The 20,579-nt window shown below is 42.3% G+C and overlaps 1 protein-coding gene across 3 annotated transcripts in view; it reads left to right on the forward strand.

The window, feature by feature from the left end:
- Nt5dc1 (5'-nucleotidase domain containing 1) overlaps window positions 1-20,579 on the forward strand; it is a 116,526-nt gene that overhangs the window by 80,206 nt on the left and 15,741 nt on the right. For all 3 annotated transcript variants that reach the window (XM_048425152.3, XM_048425153.3, XM_085690244.2), the window contains exons 7-8: window positions 3,572-3,746; window positions 5,571-5,668. In XM_048425152.3, coding sequence (XP_048281109.1) covers window positions 3,572-3,746; window positions 5,571-5,668 — 273 coding nt within the window. The remainder of the gene's footprint in view (window positions 1-3,571; window positions 3,747-5,570; window positions 5,669-20,579) is intronic.

Raw genomic sequence — 20,579 nt, forward strand, 5'->3', positions numbered from 1 at the left:
GGCTGGCCTTGAACTCACAAAGATCCACCTGCCTCTGCCTCCCAAGTGCTGGTATTGAAGACGTGCACTGCCACCACCACCTGGCTTAAATATGATTTTATAATGGTGAAAGAGCACGACTTTAAACACAGATGACTTTGACAGCACATAGTGAATATAAACTTCATTTGTTATGTACATTTTGGCAGCATGCCACATTTAGATTGTTAATTTAAATATGAAGATATGAATGTTCTTGTACTTTTTTCTGTACTAATCCAGCATTCATGCATTGATTGTAGTAAGCATCGTGCTAAACCGAAAAATACATTTCTTGCCTTCAAAGTTTAATCTCTTAGAGAAATCATTTAATAGAAGACTAATTCTCTCTTAATAAGAATATAGTTTGAAATCTGTAGAGAGGGCAGATAATGGCTCTAGTCACCGGTGCTGACAACCTGAGTTCAAGTCCTGGGACCCACAGCTGTGGAAGGAGAGACTTCTCGGGAGCTGCCTCTGACCTCCACGTATGTGCCATGATAAGTGTATACACACATACAGTAAATTAATCTAATTTTAAAATTTGTTGAATAATGTGATTGGGGGGGCTAGGGAGATGACTTGGTAAATCCTTGCCTTGCAAGCATCAGAACATGAGTTTAGTCCCTGTACCCCGCACCTTGTACCTGCACCTTACACAGAATGCCAGACACAGTGGTACCTGCTTACAATTGAAGCACTGGTGAAATGGAGAAAAGTGGGTCCCTGGGGTTCCCTGACCACCAGTCTAATGTACTTGTGGGTTTCCAGGGTGACAAATGATGCTGAAAACTCTGCCTGAGATTGTCTTCTCCCTCCCACATCACATAGGTACATGATATTCACACACGCACACATGCACACACACACACACACACACACACACACACACACACACACACACACAGTGAGGTTATGTGGTGTGTCAGTCTGTGATCTTTTGTAGTTCATGCAACTTAGAATCTACCACTGACTTCTGTTCAAATAGTGTTGTGTTTTTAGGTCTGCCCCATAGGTGGCTTGTGAAAGGGTAACCCAAGTAGTATTACTCCTCCCTGATTGAGTTAGTGTACTTGCCTTCTTGGGTTAGACTCACTGAGAGTTACTAATAAAATTAATCTAGATAATGAATTTAAATTGTGGTATTTAAATATATATGCTTCTTTTATCCCTTTGTAATATTAACACTAATTTTAATAGCAATTTGGATTTTGATCACCAGAGGGCAGTAGGCACACATAGCCAAGAAAAACCTTGTCTAAAAACAGCAAAGATTGTGTTTCCAGCATCATGCATTATGCATCTTTGTTTTCCAGATGTAAAATTAGCTGCAAAAGTGCATGCCACTCATAATGTGTAAAAGTCTCTGAAATTACTTAGTGTTCTTAGTCGTTTGATTTGTTGTTTTTCTTAATATCCTTTTATTATCAGAACCTTCTCTTCACTGAAGAACAGAAAATATATTTTAATTTCTACGGGTCATTGAGTACCTTCTGAAACATTCGTGCTCTAGAGGACCAGATACAAAGAGAGCTGTGTAAAAGCTGTCTTTATACTCGGTCTTCTGACATCTGATTGTTTTCTTGCTATAACATACTCTCTTTCATGCTAAGCTCAAGCCTGCTTGTGATGTCGGTGTGATGTATGCTTTTCTCATCAATATGCTCAAGGCTGCCAGTAATAGGTGTTCTTAATGTGTAGGCTGTTACTAAATTGAGTTTCTTTCACCTGAGAAATTTCATCTAGAGGTTTGTTGTCTCAGTGGCTTGTCCTGAAGCCCACTGATGTTATCCAGAGTCTAAGTGTCCCTCGTATGTCTTTCCTCCCAATCCTAACTTGCTCTTTGTGTTGAAGGTACTGCTACAAGTCTAGGTAGAATTTGTAATCATGGCAAAGTCGAGTGGCAGTCGAGGGCTCCTCACCCTGTTTTCAGTGGTGTGCATTACTCCAGGGTCTCCTGCTCCTTTGGTGCTTTCCTCGGCGCTCAGCGGCCACATGCGGGGCTCTGCACCTCTCTAAGAAATGCCCTGATGAGTGGGGGAAACTCTCACTGTGTGTGTGTGCACAGACACCAGGGCCCAGAAAGGAAAAGTGAAATTTCACACACATTGCAGTATTCTCCAACAAAGAGGAAGTGGGGTGGACCTGGGCAGGCACAGAACAGTATTCGCTTCTGTTTTAGCTTCAGTTTTGTTTGTTTGTTTCATATAGACTCTTCCAGCCTGGTGTGCTGATGTTCTTAAAATATCTTCATTTCTGCTACTTCATGTGCATCACTGTGGACAGAGTTTCAGGGGTAGCCCAGACTTATAGAGTCAGTACAGTTTAACGTCTTGTTTTGGTCTTCTAGCATTAAAGACACTAAGAACTTGGATTTCCTTCTCTGATTATTAGTACTCGCATGTAGAAAACAGTCTTTCCAAAATGCTCCTCAAGTCTGGTAGCCTTTCAACAAAACCTTCATTGCCCGATGCTATGAGGACCGAGACCGGCAGCTCGTTAGCCACTCCAGCCTATGAGTGCCTTGCCGCTTTCTCTGGCAACTTTGCTCTGGAACCTTTAAGTAGCTGTAACCTAGCAATAGAGGTTTGTATTCCATCCAAAATGACACGACTGTCCCTCTGAAGGACATAGACAGCTGATTTGCTGCTTCTTGACAAAGACGGGCTCCTGGCGCATTATCTGATTGTTTGGGTCTTATCTGGTTTCATTAAGTATTTGCTCAGTATTTATTAATTAGCTCACTTAAAACTGTCAGGTTTTCTCTTTTGAAATGTGATGATGCTTATATTATTTTAATTACATTGATTCTCATGTAACAGTATTATCAATTATCATTTTGTTTTTTGTTTTTCAAGACAGGGTTTCTCTGTAGGCTTGGAGCCTGTCATGGAACTAGCTCTTGTAGACCAGGCTGAGTTCAAACTCACAGGGATCCACCTGCCTCTGTCTCCCAAGATTAAAGGCATGGGCCACCACCATCTGGCTAATTATCATTAATCTTTAAAGTAAACAAATAATGTATTTTTGAGATTTTTTTTCATTTTCCATTTTGTTTGTGTCTGTTTATATCTGTGTGGGATATCTGTATCCGAGTGAAGGCACTGAGAACAACAGAAGACACTGGGCCCTGAGCTGGAATTACAGGGAGTCTGTGAGATGCCAAATCTGTCTAAGAGCAGCTGTAGCTGAACTCAAATCCTCTGCAAGACAGTACACACTCTTAGCAACTTAGCCATCTCTATAGCCCCAGAAATACTACTTCTAAAAGTAGTTAGGCCAGTCGGTGCATGCCTTTAATCCCCACACTGGGAGGCATAGACAGGCAGATCTCTGTGAGTTCCAGAATAGCCGGGACTACATAGAGAGATCCTGTCTCCAAAAACAAGCAAACAAATAGTAGTTGGTATTGGCATACTGGCTAGATTATTTGACCCTGGTCTTTATGCCTTTGATTTTTCTGCAGCTTTGAAAGACATATACTTGTCTGCGAGTAAACTAAATTTAAAAGCATTTTTATTAAAGATATTACCTTTCTGTTTTTATTTTTCAGAAAATTGTGGGTTCTTCTTTCCAGAAATAAAAAGAAATCTAGGCAAGTATGTGTATCGCTGTCCTGAGTCTGTAAGAAGGTGGCTTCGACAGCTGAAGGATGCTGGGAAAATTACTATGTTGATCACCAGTTCTCACAGTGATTACTGTAAACTCCTTGGCACTTATATCCTTGGGTAAGTGACCAGCCGCCCTTCATGGATTTCAGAGCTCTGCCCCATGTGACTGCTGAGGACTGACTTTAGAATCTTTCCTGGAATGCTGGCGCTGCTCATGTCAGATCGCAGGCCACGTGTTTTCACTTCTGCAAACAAGGTTGGCTGCCCCAGCTGCACAGGATGTGTTCGATCACACATGGACAGGGGGTATGTAGACAGGAAGTATGTCAGGATGTATGCTCATCCCCAGGTGAGAGGTAGAAGTTTGTAGCCTTGTGGGGTTTGCCTTTATGATAAGTAACTTAATTCACAGCCAGTGTCAGAGAATCCCAGCCAGTGTCCATCATCCTGACCAGTATTTAATAAATTTGCTTCAAATTTGACTTAAAAAAAAAAAGAAAAGAATATACTCCCTGACAGATTGTAGGATGTAGCCCCTGTATCCATTTCAGTACAGATCCATGTGCTGTGCCATTTGGCAAAGCCAGGGGTGGAATTAACATAAAATCAAGGTAATAGATTTTCAAAAGGGACCTGTGTGGCCTAGGATACAGTTTATAACTTCTTTGAGCCTTGATTTCACTCTCTAAACTAGGACAACACTTCCTTATTAATATAAGGGCATATTTAAATAAAGCAGTACATACTATCTATTCATATTGTATATAATAGCTGGTAAGCTTTAATAATTGTTAAGCTAGTATGTGTCATTCTTAGCAACATGATGGAAGACCCATAGTCAAAGCGGGATTCCACAGAGGGTTGTTAGATTTCCTCTAAGATTTCAAGTCTCAACAAACACAATTGCCCTGAGTGTGAACCAAGCCATAGCCCCTCTGCTTACCTCCATCAATTGTCTTTAGTTCCAGGAGTTCTGTGTTCTTTAGCGTGCACACAAATTTAGTCTATTCTGTGGCCTACTTACCTGGCAATGGGTTGGTTTTCTGCTTCCTGAGAATATGTAGGCAGATATCCTTGATGTGAATTAAGGCTCGTGTCCAGGGTACCTGGTGAGGTCACCTCTTCAAGAGACCTTTGCAGCGTGGTCTAGGACCATGCATTGGAATACCTGGGGCTTTCAGTTCCCTTTTCCACCATGATAACCAAAATCCTGCTTCTCATCTCAATTTCTACTCTCAACACATTTCTTTTGTTAACACAGCCTGAAGCACTGTTTCTCCAGGATAATGGTGAGCCCTAGAGAGAACCGCTGTTTATCAGATAGACCTTAGCTGGCATAGCACTCCACATACACTGATGTTGTCATCCAAAACCTGTTACAGGACTTCACTGGTTTTCAAAATAAAATAACCTCCTTGTGTTTTGAACACTCAAAGAACTGTCACTGGGCTTGTTATAGTGCTGCGTTCTGTGGGACCTGTATAGACCCAAGCCTATTGGCTCTTCAGCTGATAAGTGCAGATGAATTCCAGTCCTCGTGTTTGAACGTATGGACTACTTCCGGCTGCTAGAGCTTCTCTTGCTTGCCAAGGTGTTTTCACGAGAGAGTGAGTCCCAAGTCTGCGTCAGCATGGCTTCTGTGCTCTTGCTTGCTTTCTTCTCTCTCTCCTTTTGTTCCTTCTTTACTTGCTTTGCTTTTCTTTGTTATGTTTATGCTTTTAGTAATTGTGGTATTTTTAGAGGAATTGGCTAGTACCTAACTACCTTCTCTTTCCAGTGTAGCTTCCAACTTAAAGTGTATGAGATAGATGTTTGCATGTTATACGCATGTGAGAGCTGATCGGAAGATGAACAGTGATGCCATGATAAAATACATAGGTTCAGTTCTGTTCTCTGTGGAACTTTTATAATTCCTTAAGGGAAATTTACTTTGCTTTTTAGGAAGGATTTTGCAGACCTTTTTGACATTGTGATTACAAATGCATTAAAGCCTGGGTTCTTCTCACATTTCCCAAGCCAGAGGCCTTTCCACACACTCGGTAAGTTGTGTTTTGCTGTTTATCATTTGTATCTTTGACTAATACCAAGTGAAAGACAGTGTGTTATGGGGAACATCATGTCTCCTCAAGAAGAAAAGGGAAATATAAGCCTGTGTTATATTTAAACTTATTTATATTTATATTTAAAAAGTTATATTTAAACTTGACTCAGCTTTGCTTTGTATCTCACTTAATATGGTAATCATTTGTTTACATGTCAGCCTCTCCCTCTTTTCAGTGACAGAGGGTGTGGATCTCACCTGAAATTTTATGGTGTAAGTAATGCACTGTAAGTGCTTGAGAAAATACATTAATAAGCCAGAGAAGTCCCTACAGAATTCACAAAGATGAAAACAACACAGGCACATATGCATGCCTGTACACAGACATACAAACACATATACACATGCACACAGACACAGGCTTTATTTTCTCTACAACAGATTAGCCCTTCAGAAAAGGCTACTGAGAATATGGACATGAGGTGCTCCTCATAGTGTGGAGAAAGAGTGATGGGCGTGAGCTGCTCCTCAAAGGTGCTCAGAGCTTCCTGTACAAGCATTTGAAAGAAGCAGAAGGCGATCAGAATAGAGAAGCTACAGGACTGGGCAAGATGAATGACAGAAAGTTTCACTGCCATCTCTGTATCTATTGTTTAGCTAAATCTCAAGAGAACAGTTTCCCCTCCCTCCACTTCTCCCAGTCTTACCCCCCTTCTCTCCCCAGATCCACTGTTCCTAGGTTTCCCTTAAGGAAAGAGTAGACCTCTCAGGTATATCAGCCAAACACTACATAGCAAGGTACAATAAGACTCAGCGGGGCAGTCACACAAACCCTCATATCAAGGCTGGGAGAGGCAACCAACTAGGAAGAAAAGGGTCCCTAGAACAGGGGAAAGAGTCAGTGACATCCCCGCTCCCACTATTAGGAATCTCACAAAAACACCAAAGAATCATAACATATAATGGAGGCTCACTGAGATCAGGGAGCCTATAGGGGTTTGGTCTAGATCCTCTACATATATACTTATGGTTAAGTAGCTTGGTGTTCTTGGGGGACTCCTAACCATGGGAGTGGGGGCTGTCTTTGACTCTTTTGCCTGATTGTGGAACCCTTTTCTTCCTACTGGGTTGCCCTGATATGATGGCATAAGCTACAATAATACCAAGCATATGCTATCTCTGGGAGGCCTGCTCTTTTTGGGGGGAGAGGGGAAGAGGGGAATGAGAAACTAGGGAGAGGGAAGGGAGGAGGAGCTGTAGTTGGGATGTAATATATGAGAGAATAAAAAAAATCCACAAATAGTACATGGTAAGGATATAAAGAAAAGGTAAATCTTGCTCACTATTAAAAATGAAATTAGTATAGCATAGAGGTTCTTCCAAAAACTGAAAATAGGGCTGGGCCACAAATCACAATCCCAGAGAACCTAGACAATAATGATGACTCTAAGAGAGACATACATAGAGCTAATCTACATGGGAAGTAGAAAAAGACAAGATCTCCTGAGTAAATTGGGAGCATGGGGACTTTGGGAGAGTTGAAGGGGAGGGGAGAGGCAGGGAGGGGAGCAGAGCTCAATAAAAATCAATAAAGAAAGAAGAGAAAAAAATAGGGCAGGGGCTTCAGTGAGCTTAGCATGTATGAAGGTTGGGTCTGATCCATGGTACTGCTAACACAGAACTACCACATAATCCAGTGATCACACCACTGAATACATATCCACACAACAGGGAGTCAGTAAACAGAAGAGATCTATACTCCCACATCCATTACAGCATTTTCCTAACGGTCAAGACTCAAAGCCAGCCCAGCCCACATCAGCTAAAGAATTAAGAAAAACTTACATGTATACAATTATCCTTTAGTGTTCATGGGAGGCTAGTTCAAGAGCCACCTCCCCCCAGAGTCCCTAGCATAGAAAACCATTATACTTGCAAATCGTCCTTACCTACCTGCTTTCATACTGTCTTTTCTAGTTACTCACATTACCTAATGTGATGCAAAGGCAACATGAATAGCCATCATGTATTATCTAGAGAATGACAACAAACACATCTGCACATGTTGTATTCAGGCCTATGCACTTTCTTTGAACAGTTTAGACTTGAGGCTGATTGAATCTGCAGGTGTAGACGGCCTCAGAGGCTCCAACTGCAGATGAACAGGTCAAAGCATCTAGCATTGCCAGAAAGAGATTCTCAGGTGACAAGGACTCTGCGTGTTTACTTCTTCCTTGATGCACAGGGCCTTAACTTGACCCCAGATAGGCAGACTAGACAACTGGTGAAATATATCTTATTTTGTCCTTTAACTGGACGTTTGCTATCTTTCTGGTGGCTTCCACTGTTTCCTCACCCTTTGTTATTGTCCTTGATGACCCAGGGCCAGAGGAACCAGAGAGATGTTTCAGGTGATCCATCTGCAGTGACGGATCACACTCCTTCCCAACTTTCTTCTGGAGAGCTAAATATAGGACAAATTAATGAATCAGTTTGCTTATTTCTTTCTCCAAAAAAAGGGGGTGGAGTTTGCAGGAGTATAAGTTTATTACTATGAATAATACTACACTGTAAGCAGAATCAGAAGCAATATTTAAGGGTTTATGAATTAACCATAAGAAGTGAATCAAAACAACCAGGTCCACCTGTTGGGTTGAGGAAAAAGAAGTATTTATAGATTGATAACATCTCGACCATAAATTCTTCCTGTATTCTTAAATGAACCATCAGTACACTAAGCATTTGCCTGTGGAATGGGAGAAGGCTGGTGTAAAGTAAGCAGTTAGTATTTTACAGCCCTGGTGCTGTGAATAAGCCCCTTCCAAGGGTTTATCCTCTTGTGTTATAATACCTGTAGGAGACAATTTAGTGGGGAAAATAAGTAAGTTTAAGTGAAGGAACCACACAATATACAAAGGCCTCTTTTAGTCTGGATTCAAATATCTGTAGTTCTTTTCTTGCTTCTAGAGATAATATGCAAAGACTATCCAAAGCCATCTCTCCTTCTAACACTTTAAATTGATTGGTTAGTGCATGAGAAACACCAAGCACAATTCATGAGGCCAAGAGGAATTGGGAGAGAAAAAAAAATCCATTTCCCTTCCATGCCCTAGCTTGTCTAGGCTATAAAATTAACTTTTTCATAGGCTCTCCTAAGTCCTCATCAAAAACTTGTTTATCACCGGGTGGTAGTGGCTCACGCTTTTAATCCCAGCACTCAGGAGGAGAGGCAGGCAGATCTCTGTGAGTTCAAGGCCATCCTAATCTACAAGAGCTAGTTCTAGGACAGCCAGGGCTACACAGTGAAACCATCTGTAGGAGGGGAAGTTGATTATCAAATTTCTTACCCCATGCTTCAAGGTCATTTTCAGCGATGGAGAATGTCTGTTTAAAGGGGGCTTCAGTAAAGGAAAGGAGGGAATTGTCACCAGCATAGTTATCGGTAGTGCGGTTTGTACTTTCGATTTTGCATGATGGGGAAAATCTTTTTTCTTTTTTTTTTCTTTTTTTAACAATTTTAAAGTTTGGTCATCTAGTTTACATTCATTCAGGGTGTTAGGAATATTTCCTAACACATGCCGACGCAAAATTCCCAATCAAGCCAAATCAAAACAATCCGAATTAAGAAATACCCAGGTTTAATGGGAGTTCTGCACTCTCCGATGTCCCTGAGGGGGAAACTGGGAAGCCCCACAAAAGCAATACCCACCCACACTCCCACCCCCCAATGCCCGGGAGGAAGGAAAAGGGACCACGTGTTCCTCTTTAGGGAGATCACTTAAATAGCCTGGGGAGTGGTCCTGACCCAACCCCCAGGGAGGGGTCAGGACCTGGCCTGCTTCAATTTGGAGTCCAGACCAGGCCTGGGGGCTGGGATAGATGCGAGGGGCTGGGGCCTATGCTCCCAACTTGACACAAGGAATTAGCTATCTCTTCCTCATGATTCATGTCTTTCTTATCACCCTTAAATATTTTAATAATATTCCAAATTAATCCCCAAGTGACCCAAAATTGAACAGGGATCTCTTCCCCTTGGACATATGCCTATTCAATGTAATTTTGGACTCTGTCCCATGCTCTTTCATCTAAAGTTCGTCTTCTCGGAAGCGAGGGATTGTAATCATGAACAATTTGCAAGCAATCTAATCGTTGTGACTTTAATCCTTGTGCCCTCCTTTCTTTAAACACTGATGCACAAGCTGAACACAAGGCAAGACCTTCCCTGGTTTCTGCCCCTTCATGCTCACTCCCCTCCTCTTCTCGGGAGATGGCTTCTGAGAGTGAGAATCCCCACTCTGAGCTCATAGCTGAGCTGACTGCAGGGCCCTGATTCACACACCCCCTCCTTGTTTACCACTCCAAAGACAGTGGGACATGGGGGAAGGAGCCTAAAAATGTGATGGGCTGCGTAAATAATAAATGCTATAGCCATCTGTGTTCAAAGTCTCAGACAATTTATATTCTGGGAGTTAGGAAGAATCACGTGAGTAAAGTTCTTGTGAGTTAAAGCTCTATACAATCACAAGGACAAGCCACACATGGCAAAAACAGGTTTTTGCCATAGAGGTATTTGAAGAATAGGTACACATTTAATTTAATAATAGCAGCAAGCAATAGTGGAGTAATCTGAAGTAAACTCCTGTCCGCTACACCTGGGAGGAGCATGTAAACACATTCTCAGAACAATTCCATGTTTCGAAGAAATGGAGGGCGGAAGACTCCTGTCTTGTCTTCTTGGAGTGTTCTCACAAGCATTCAGAATTCTCCTCACACAGCTCCATTCCTGGAGTGTGTTTGAATGCTTATGCACTTTGGAGACTAACCCCTTACTGTCTTTTTCCTCCTATGACTGTCTCATTTGCTGTGCAGAAGGCAGCTTTTCAGTGTGCCATAACCCATTTGTCCATTTTTACTATATTACCCCTGGCTTGGAATCCAGAAAGTCTTAGGTACCTAACTTTGTAAGAGCCTAGATTGTCATAGAGCTATGCCCTGTTGTGACTTCTATAAGATGCAAAAAAAAAAAAAAAAAAAAAAAAGCCCTCATAGAAATGTGTCTTCATGCTCGCGGTAGAGAGGGTTAGAAATGCCTCAGTGTCCGAGTGTGTCTAAGGCTCTTTTCTTTGCTGGACTAATGATATAATACGTTTAAATAGAAGATATAAAGAATCCTGAAATTGGGGGATTTAGCTCAAATAGATGACTTTGGGAGTGCAAGAGGAGGTATGGAGATCTGTGTTCATCAGAGCATGGCATGGCTCTTCCCAGGAAGGTGTGCGGTAGCTCTTGCCCTGTGACTATATTTAATTCCTGTAATCTCTGCCCTCTCCTGCGCACCAGCTGTGTCAGTGCCCCATCCCCTTCTCCGGTTCTGTTGTCTTACTAATGATCCCAGCCTTCTCTGTGTGCATCTCCTTTCTCTCTGTTGGCCTTCTGATTCTGTGGATGCTTTTGCTCTCACTTGTGCTTTGAGGGGGGTCCAATTTTTGGTTCTCTGTTCTACAGAGATATAGTTTGTCTTTTACACTTCCCACACCCTGGAATACGTCTGGAAACTGGGATTGCTCATAGGAGCTCATCAGCCCCCTGCCACTTAGCACACTGTCATTTCCACAATCCAGAAATCTCTTAGGAAGTTTGCCAGCCACAGATCTTATGAAAATGATAACTCAGCCCTTTTCCGGGTCACCCTGTTCTACATCTGTCCTTCGTCTGGCCTCTACCTTTCTGCTGTTGCCATCATCTTCTCTCAGGTGACTTGATGCGTGCAGCACTGCAGTATGCTTGGGTCACTATAGTCCGTCACTACCGAGCCCAGCCCACGTCAGCCTTAGTCCCTGTTAACAATGCCCATCAGATCAGGCTTCTGCTCTGCCTGCCAGAGGTAAACTAAATCTTTGTTCCAAACATAAACAGTTAAAAGCAGAAATAAAACGAAGACAGTGACCTTGATGAAATAGAAAATTCCAAGAGCCAATCTCTGTGTTCAGTGTCCTTGATCAGTGGTTGTCATGGCAACTAGAAAAGAGCTGATGTGCTGCAGCCAATGGGGGCCCAGCAACTCTTTCAGCCTGATCCCTGCTGACCTTAAGAAAAGTGTGGGGGTGAGAGAATCATCATGTAGGCAGAATCTGCCTCTTTCTAGCATCCTTTTCTGCACTGCACAAAGGGAGACCCCAGCCCTTACCAGTGCTAGGGTTTTCAGGAGGGAAGGAGAATCTCTGCCTTACAAGATTAGAAATGTCACATAAACCCAGCTCCTGTCTGGCGACTACACTGCCAACTCACTCCTCTCCGCATTCTGGAAATTCAGCATACATCTCTGGTCCCTTGGCCTCAACTGTTGTCAACATGTGGACTCCCCCATCTTTCCCTAGCTGAGTCTCCTTTCCTGATTCTCACAAGGTATTTTTCCCTGCACAACACTGCTGTTTTCAACATCTATTTTCCTTCCAGCTAGAAAACAAAGACAACCAAGCATGCTGTGAATTACCTTGTGTGATTGCCATGCTGACTTAACCGTGAAACTGCCAGAGAGCCAGAGCCCCCTGTCTTCACCCTTTCCCATCACCATGCAATCCTTATGTAACCTCTCGCCCCGCCGCTCTCCTTCCAGCTCTTCTAGGGCTTGTTGATCACACTGGCGTCAATTTGTTGTTTGTTGTTAAGCAGGTCAGTATCTTTCCAGTTCCTCACTTATTGGCAGGCACAGTATTTAATCTCATTCGTACAGTCATGTAGATCCCCACTTCATATAAGCATCCTTTGGCTAGTAAGTTCTCTTTCTCTTCCCTAATATGTATTGGTTATAGTATCTCTGCAGGAACATGGCCTTTTACTTGTCATCCATGTCTTTGTCCTGACTGTTCTCTCTGTCCCTGCTTCTGAGACTAATGTATACACAGAACCACCTATGGCTCTTGTTAAAATGGAGACTGGTTCGGTGGGTCCGGTGAAGCCTTGTTGTTTTGTCTTGTTGACTGTGTCTTTTGCTTTACGGAAGTTTCTCAGTTTCAGGTGGTCCCATTTATTAATTGTTTCTCCCAGAGTCTGTGCAACTGGGGTTATATTTAGAAAGTGGTCTCCTGTGCCAATGTGTTCAGATGTACTTCCCACTTTCTCTTCGATAACGTTCAGTGTGGCTGGCTTTATGTTGAGGTCTTTGATCCATTTGGACTTGAGTTTTGTGCATGGTGATAGATATGGGTCTATTTTCATTCTACATATTGATATCCAGTTATGCCAGCACCATTTGTTAAATGTTTTTTTCCATTTAATATTTTTTGGTTTTTGTCAAAAATCAGGTCTTAGACTCAGTTACATTGGTCCTCCTGTATTTTTATGCCAATACCAGGCTGTTTTCAGTACTGTAGCTCTGTAGTAGAGTTTCATGTCAGGGATTGTGATACCTGCAGAAGTTCTTTTATTGTACAGTACTGTTCTGGCTATCCTGGGTTTTTTGCTTTTCCATATGAAGTTGAGTACAGTTCTTTTGAGGTCTGTGAAGAATTTTGCTGGGATTTTGATGGGCATTGCATTGAATCTGTAGATTGATTTTGAGAAGATTGCCATTTTTACTATGTTAATTCTACCTACTCAAGAGCATAGGAGATCTTTCCACTTTCTGGTATCTTCTTCAATTTCTTTCTTCAAAGATTTAAGGTTCTTGCCATACAAATCTTCCACTTGTTTGGTTAAAGTTACTTTGAGATATTTTATGCTATTTGTGGCTATTGTGAAGGGTGATGTGTTAGGAATGTTTCTTTGATTTCTTTCTCAACCCATTTATCAGCTGTGTACAGGATGGCTACTGATTTTCTTTTTCTTAGTTAATCTTGTATCCTGCTACATTACTGAAAGTGTTTATGAGTTGTAGAAGTTTCTTGGTAGAATTTTTGGGGTCGCTTATGTAAACTATTATATCATCAGCAAATAGTAAGAGTTTGACTTCTTCTTTTCTGATTTATATCCCCTTGATCTCCTTTTGTTTTCTTATTGCTCTAGCTAGGACCTCAAGAACTATATTGAATAGATATGGAGAGAGTGGGCAACCTTGTTTTGTTCCTGATTTTAGTGGGATCGCTGGGAGTTTCTCTCCATTTAGCTTGATGTTGACTGTTGGTTTGCTGTATAATGCCTTCATTATGTTTATGTATATTCCTTGTATCCCTGCTCTCTCCAAGACCTTTATCCTGAAAAGATGGTGTATTTTGTTGAAAGCTTTTTCAACATCTAATGAGATGATCATGTGGTTTTCATTTTTCAGTTTATTTATATGGTGGATTATGTTGACAGATTTTCGTATGTTGAACCATTCCTGCATTTCTGGGATAAAGCTGACTTGATCATGGTAGATGATCATTCTGATGTGTTCTTGGATTCAGTTTGCCAGTATTTTATTTAGTATTTTTGCATCAATGTTCATGAATGAGATTGGTCTGTAATTCTCTTTCTTAGTAATGTCTTTATGTAGTTTGGGTATCAGGGTAATTGTCGCATCATTAAAAGAGTTTGGCAATGTTCCTTCTGTTTCTATTGCCCCGCGCTCGGCCTCGCCAGCAAGAACGACGCGGGACACTTAGGATTCTTCTGCAGTAAAGCTTTATGCGTCTTGAGAGGGAGAGCATAAGCTTACATGGCAGAGACCCAGAATGAGGGGAACCCAGCCCTTATAAAGGAAACAGTCCTCGCTTCTGACGTGTCACTCTTGGATTGGTCCACTGCCCATTATCCCAGATGATGCCTCGGGAGTAGGCAGGGACGCAGCGGTAGAGAGTTACCAAGCACGTGCGCTGGGATTAAAGGCGTGTGCTACATCACCTTGAACTCATAGAGGTCTGCCTGTCTCTGCTTCCCAGGCATTGGGTCCAAAGGCGTGTACTACCACGCCTTGAGGTCACAGAGGTCAATCTGCCTCTGCCGCCCAGGCATCAGGACTAAAGGCGTGTATCGCCACACCTTGGGGTCACAGAGGTCAATCTCTACCTTTGTTCCTTGAAGCAATGGAGAATGTGGTCCGGCCCTCCACATATCCCCCTTTTTTTACTTCTTTGCAGAAAGGCAACTCCCTCAGAAGGCAAAGATAGAGGCCGCACTTCCCAGAGCGAAAACATTACGATGGGCTTGCACGGAATCTGCCCCTAGGTTCATGACACCTGGAACCTATCCGGCCTGCCCTCTGCCATTTTTCTGGGAAAGGGAATATACGACAGGAAACCCTTATGCAGGACGACATATCTCTCAGAGAGGGCCATTCTCTGTGCGATGCTCTTCAGCTCGACAACCTTCAGGGCTAACTAAGCCAAGCACTCCACCCTGTGCAATGGACCATTGTCCTAGGGGTGCAGGAGCTGGTTGGCATAAACCTTACTGCTTCAGCATAGATAACCACACATCGGTAGAGGCCCCTGTTTCAGGGCAGCCAACGCTTGTGCAATAACCACTTTGTCCCTACGATTTTGGGATTTGAGTCAGCAGACCATCCAGAGGAGAAACACTAATCCATAGCATAGGACTGTTCCAAAACATTTCCACCCCCACTCATTCTTTGAAGTAGGGGAATGAGAGACACGGCCCAGGACTGGAGTCCTACGGCCAAGCTTATAAATCATCTCTAGGACGGTAGGGAGGGGGCCCAGAGTCTTATTGGTTGTAAAAAATCGAGGAGACACCGCCATCCTATGGCTGACTGGTAACAGCTTCAGGAAGGCTGAGAGTGTCCTCCATCGGTGCTCTGTCATCCATCCGCAAAATGGCAGGAGGAACAGCAGCCAGGTCCTCAGGCGAATCCGTGTGTTGTGGATCACTCTTCACTGTTCGGGTCAATCGCTCTGGCAGCCAGAATGGGCTTTCTTGATCCTGTGGGAAGACACAAACAGCTCCCCTGGATCTCAATAAAATGGGATCCGGGCCTTTCCATTCATTAGAAAGCACATCTTTCCACTTAACCAAATCTTTGGGCCGCTGCGGATCCGAACAATGTCGTGTTGCAGCATTTTGGCCATTATCATCCAAATTTAAAAAATTTATGGTGAACAGAGCCATGGCAATGGCCATTTTTGGCGTTGGGGGCAACTCTGTCAATATTCCCCCTTTTTTTTGTTTTTAAGAAGAACTGGTATCAGTATAGGCCATGCCCTTGTCACTGTTTAGAAGGTCATCCTTGCTATTTTCTCATTAAGTTTTTTAGTTTAATTTTTTACAAGATAACTAGACAATTGCTTAATAATTAGTCATTGTATCTGGGATCGCAGGGGCGCAATTCTCCAGCTGCATCAAGAAGTCTACCAGAGGCATGTTGGAAACTATGGGCTTTTTTGCCACAGTCACAGATTTAGCCAATGACCCAATCACCTTAAAAATCTAAGGGCTTTTTGCATCTACCTCCCTGTGGATCCTGAAACATTAGATTTAAAACCAAATAGTTATAAGCTGCCATGTGGTCACTGGGGAATTGAACTCACAACCCTTGGAAGAGCAGGCAGCATTCTTAGCCCCTATGCTATCTCTTCAGTTCCTTATTCAGATGGAAAATCTCTCGGGCTAGTAGCCAGCATTGTTTGCCCCACCCGTTGCCCCAGGTTATTGGTCCACCTTTGTTACCTAGGATCAGCACAGCTCAGCTCAGCCAAGTGGATCAGAAGCCACTCCAGCCTCAGAGCCCCTCACAGTTTCAGGCACATTGCAAGCCTTCTGGCCTGGCAGCTTGTGGCACCTCTCTCATTCTCAGTACTGCTTTGACACCCTCCAGGCCAGGCACCGACTGAGCCGGTGCGACGTGCCCCCCACCATAGCCATCCAGCAAAGCTCCGCTCCAACCACCCTCCAGCCGCAGCTGCATTCATTCTGAGTCCAAACTCGGTGCACGGAGTAAAGCAGAACTCAGTAGCAGGCTTGCTGCTCTGAAACCACTGTAAGGACCTCATTTAAACAATCTTTTAGGGAATATGGGCGTCGTTAGTCTCTCTCTGACTACTTCCTGCTGAATTGGGCCGTTGCATTTTGGGGGTATACACTACAACATTTCAGGAGGTCTCGGTGATTCAAACCACATAAATCTCAAGTACACCCTTAGGCTCTCATTTTCTGTGGAGATGAAAACAGAACCTCTTTTCCAAAACATCATATCCTTAGGCAAATTCAAATATCTTTCTCCTGTCCGGTACACAAAAGACAACACAAACAACATAACATAAAGCTTTTGACCTTGTAGGTCAGTCTCCCCCATTCTTAGAACCACCGGGGGGTCCTTTTTTCTTATTTCCTTTTCAGTCTCCCCCATTCTTTGAACCACCGGGGAGTCCTTTTTCCTATTTTCTTTTTCTTACAGGCGCGCCTAACCTCTCACTGCACTCAGTTTCTGATATGCTATCCTGGACTTCCTCCAATACATTTTCTTCGTCTGCAACAACAGCCTGGCAGGATTTATCTTCTAAGCAATTTCAAAGTGATAAGAGAGCTGCTAAGAAGTACCAAGGCCTCTACAAAATCTTTCCAAGGTGGAGACAAGTCAAGCCCAAAATCAAAAAGTCCAGGAATAGTCATACCTCTCTGAGCAAACACCCTGCAGTTCTGAATCCTCCTTGTGTCCAAGGGGTCTCCGGCGGTGCGAACAGTTGTCAGGGTCCCCCGGCGTCCCGGGGTTTCGAGCACCAGTTGCCCTGCGCTCGGCCTCGCCAGCAAGAATGACGCGGGACACTTAGGATTCTTCTGCAGTAAAGCTTTATGCGTCTTGAGAGGGAGAGTATAAGCTTACATGGCGGAGACCCAGAATGAGGGGAACCCAGCCCTTATAAAGGAAACAGTCCTCGCTTCTGACGTGTCACTCTTGGATTGGTCCACTGCCCATTATCCCAGATGATGCCTCGGGAGTAGGCAGGGACGCAGCGGTAGAGAGTTACCAAGCACGTGCGCTGGGATTAAAGGCGTGTGCTACATCACCTTGAACTCATAGAGGTCTGCCTGTCTCTGCTTCCCAGGCATTGGGTCCAAAGGCGTGTACTACCACGCCTTGAGGTCACAGAGGTCAATCTGCCTCTGCCGCCCAGGCATCAGGACTAAAGGCGTGTATCGCCACACCTTGGGGTCACAGAGGTCAATCTCTACCTTTGTTCCTTGAAGCAATGGAGAATGTGGTCCGGCCCTCCACATTCTATTATGGAACAATTTTAGGAATATTGATATTAGTTCTTCTTTGAAAATCTTGTTGAATTCTGAGCTGAAATCATCTGGTCCTGGACTTCTTTTGGTTGGGAAACGTTTGATGACTGTTTCTATTTCTTCAGCAGCTGTAAGTCTGTTTAATTTGCTTATCTGGTCTTGATTTAATTTTGGTAAGTGATATTTATCCAGAAAGTTGTTCATTTCCTTTAAGTTTTCCAATTTTGTGGAGTACAGGTTTTCAAAATATGACCTGATGATTCTCTGGATTTCCTCTGTGTCTGTTGTTATGTCCCTCTTTTTATTTCTGATTTTGTTAATTTGGATATTCCCTCTATGCCTTTTGGTTAGTTTGAATAAAGGTTTGTCTATTTTGTTGATTTTCTCAAAGAACCAACTCTTTGTCTCATTGAGTTTTTGTATTGTTTTGTTTCTATTTTGTTGATTTCAGCTCTCAATTTGATTATTTCCTGCCATCTAATTCTCTTGGGTGAGTTTGCTTCTTTTTGTTAAAGTTTTCAAATGTTCTGTTAACTCACTAGTGTAGGATTTTTCCAGCTTCTTTATGTAGGCATTTAATGCTATGAACTTTCCTCTTAACACTGCTTTCGTTGTGTCCCATAAATTTGGGTATGTTGTGTGGTCATTTTCATTGAATTTTAGGAAGTCTTTAATTTCTCCCTTTATTTCTTCCTTGACCCATTTATTATTCAGGTGAGCATTGTTTAATTTCCATGTGTTTGTGGGCTTTATGGAATTAGCATTGCTGTTGAATTCTAGTTTTAAGTCATTGTGATCCAATAAGATACATGGGATTATTCCAATTTTTTTGTATCTTTTTAGGTTTGTTTTGTTATAGAGTATGTGGTCAATCTTTGAGAAGGTTCCATGAGGTGCTGAGAAGTTATTCTTCTATGTTTGGATGGAATATTCCATAGATGTCTGTTAAGTCCATTTGAGTCCTTACATCTGTTAGTTCCCTTATTTCTCTGTTCATTTTTTGTCTGACTGACTTTTCCAGTGGAGTGTTGAAGTCTCCCACTATTAGTATATGGGGTTTAATGTATGATTTAAGCTTTAGAAGTGTTTCTTTTACATATGAGGGTGTCCTTGTATTTGGGGCATAGATGTTCAGTATTGAGATTTCCTCTAGATGGATTTTTCCTGTGACTAATATGAAATGTCCTTCTTTGTCTCTGTTGATTGATTTTGTTTTGAAGTCTATTTTGTTAGATGTTGATCGAGGTTTCTGTCCCACCAGGTCCCGCAGTCCTTAAGTCTCAAAGAAATACACAGAGGTTTACATTAATCATAAACTGGTTGGCCTATTAGCTCAGGCTTCTTATTGACTCTTTCTAATATCTTATATTAGCCCATTATTCTTGTCTGTTTTAACAATGTAGCTTGGTACCTTTTTTGGCAGGGCAGTCACATCTTGCTTGCTTTGTGTCTGGCTTCCTCGGTGTCTGGGTGACAACTGCAGATTGCTTCTTTTCTCTTCCCAGGATTCGCTTTTTCTCCTTGCCCTGCCTCTACTTCTTGCCTGGTCGCCTCACCTATACTTCCTGCCTGACTACTGGCAAATCAGCATTTATTTAAAATACAAGTGACAGGGTACAGATCATTGTACACTTATATATTAAGATAGCTACACCAGCTTGTTTGTTAGGTCCATTTGATTGGAAAAATTTTTCCCAACCCTTTACTCTGAGGCAATATCTGTCTTTGATGTTGAGGTGTGTTTTTTGTACGCAGCAGAAGGATGGATTCTGTTTTTGTATCCAGTCTGTTAGCCTGTATCTTTTTATAAGTGAGTTGAGTCCATTTATATTAAGGGATATTAATGACCAGTGATTGCTATCCCCTGTTCATTTAGTTTTTATTGTTGGTGATATTAATTTGTGTGTTTTTCCCTTCTTTGGGATTTGCTGCTGTGAGATCATCAATTGTCTGTGTTTTTATTGATGTAGACAACTTTTTTAGGTTGGAGTTTTCTTTCTAGTACTTTGTGTAGGGCTGGGTTTGTGGCTAGGTATTGATTAAATGTGGTTTTATCATGGAATATCTTTTTTTGTCCTTCTATGGCGATTGAAAGTTTTGCTGGGTATACTAGTCTAGGCTGGCATCCATGGTCTCTTAATGTCTGCATAATGCTTGATCAGGATCTTCTGACTTTCATTGTCTTTGTCCCACTACTTTTATAGTGATTTGAATCCTTCACTCTTACAAGGAAAAAGCTACAGATAGATTCTACATACCCCATGTAATGAATTAGAATCTTAACTGGAAACAGAAATCAATTATTTTCTTACCTCACTTTCTTTAGATTACGGGGTCTCTACATTTGGATCAGAAAGTTTTTTGGGGGGTCAGAAATCAAACCCAGAACCTCATACATGCTGAGCAAGTTCTCTACCACTGAACTATGTACACAGCACTCAACATTTCAGAAGCCTTAATTCTATAGAGTTTTTGTACTTCATAAACAGCAGAAAAAATTCCACTGACTTTGAGAAGTGAATATCTACATATCAAATCTAAATCTACTTTCAAAAACATCTCTGTATCTACCAGTTGTCCACAGCCTGCATTATACACAAAGTAAGATATTTGGTACTAAATAAAAATAGATGAGAGATGGATCACTTTCCGTGTATATCTCCAAGAAGCAGGTTGAATCTTCTTCGTTTTTGAATGTTGAGCTGCTAGGTGGTCTGGTCTTCAAACTATTCTTTTGAAAGTAGGATTTT

This window comes from Myodes glareolus, chromosome 1 (assembly GCF_982192425.1).
Source record: "Myodes glareolus chromosome 1, mMyoGla1.1, whole genome shotgun sequence".
In the NCBI taxonomy this organism is placed as follows: domain Eukaryota; kingdom Metazoa; phylum Chordata; class Mammalia; order Rodentia; family Cricetidae; genus Myodes; species Myodes glareolus.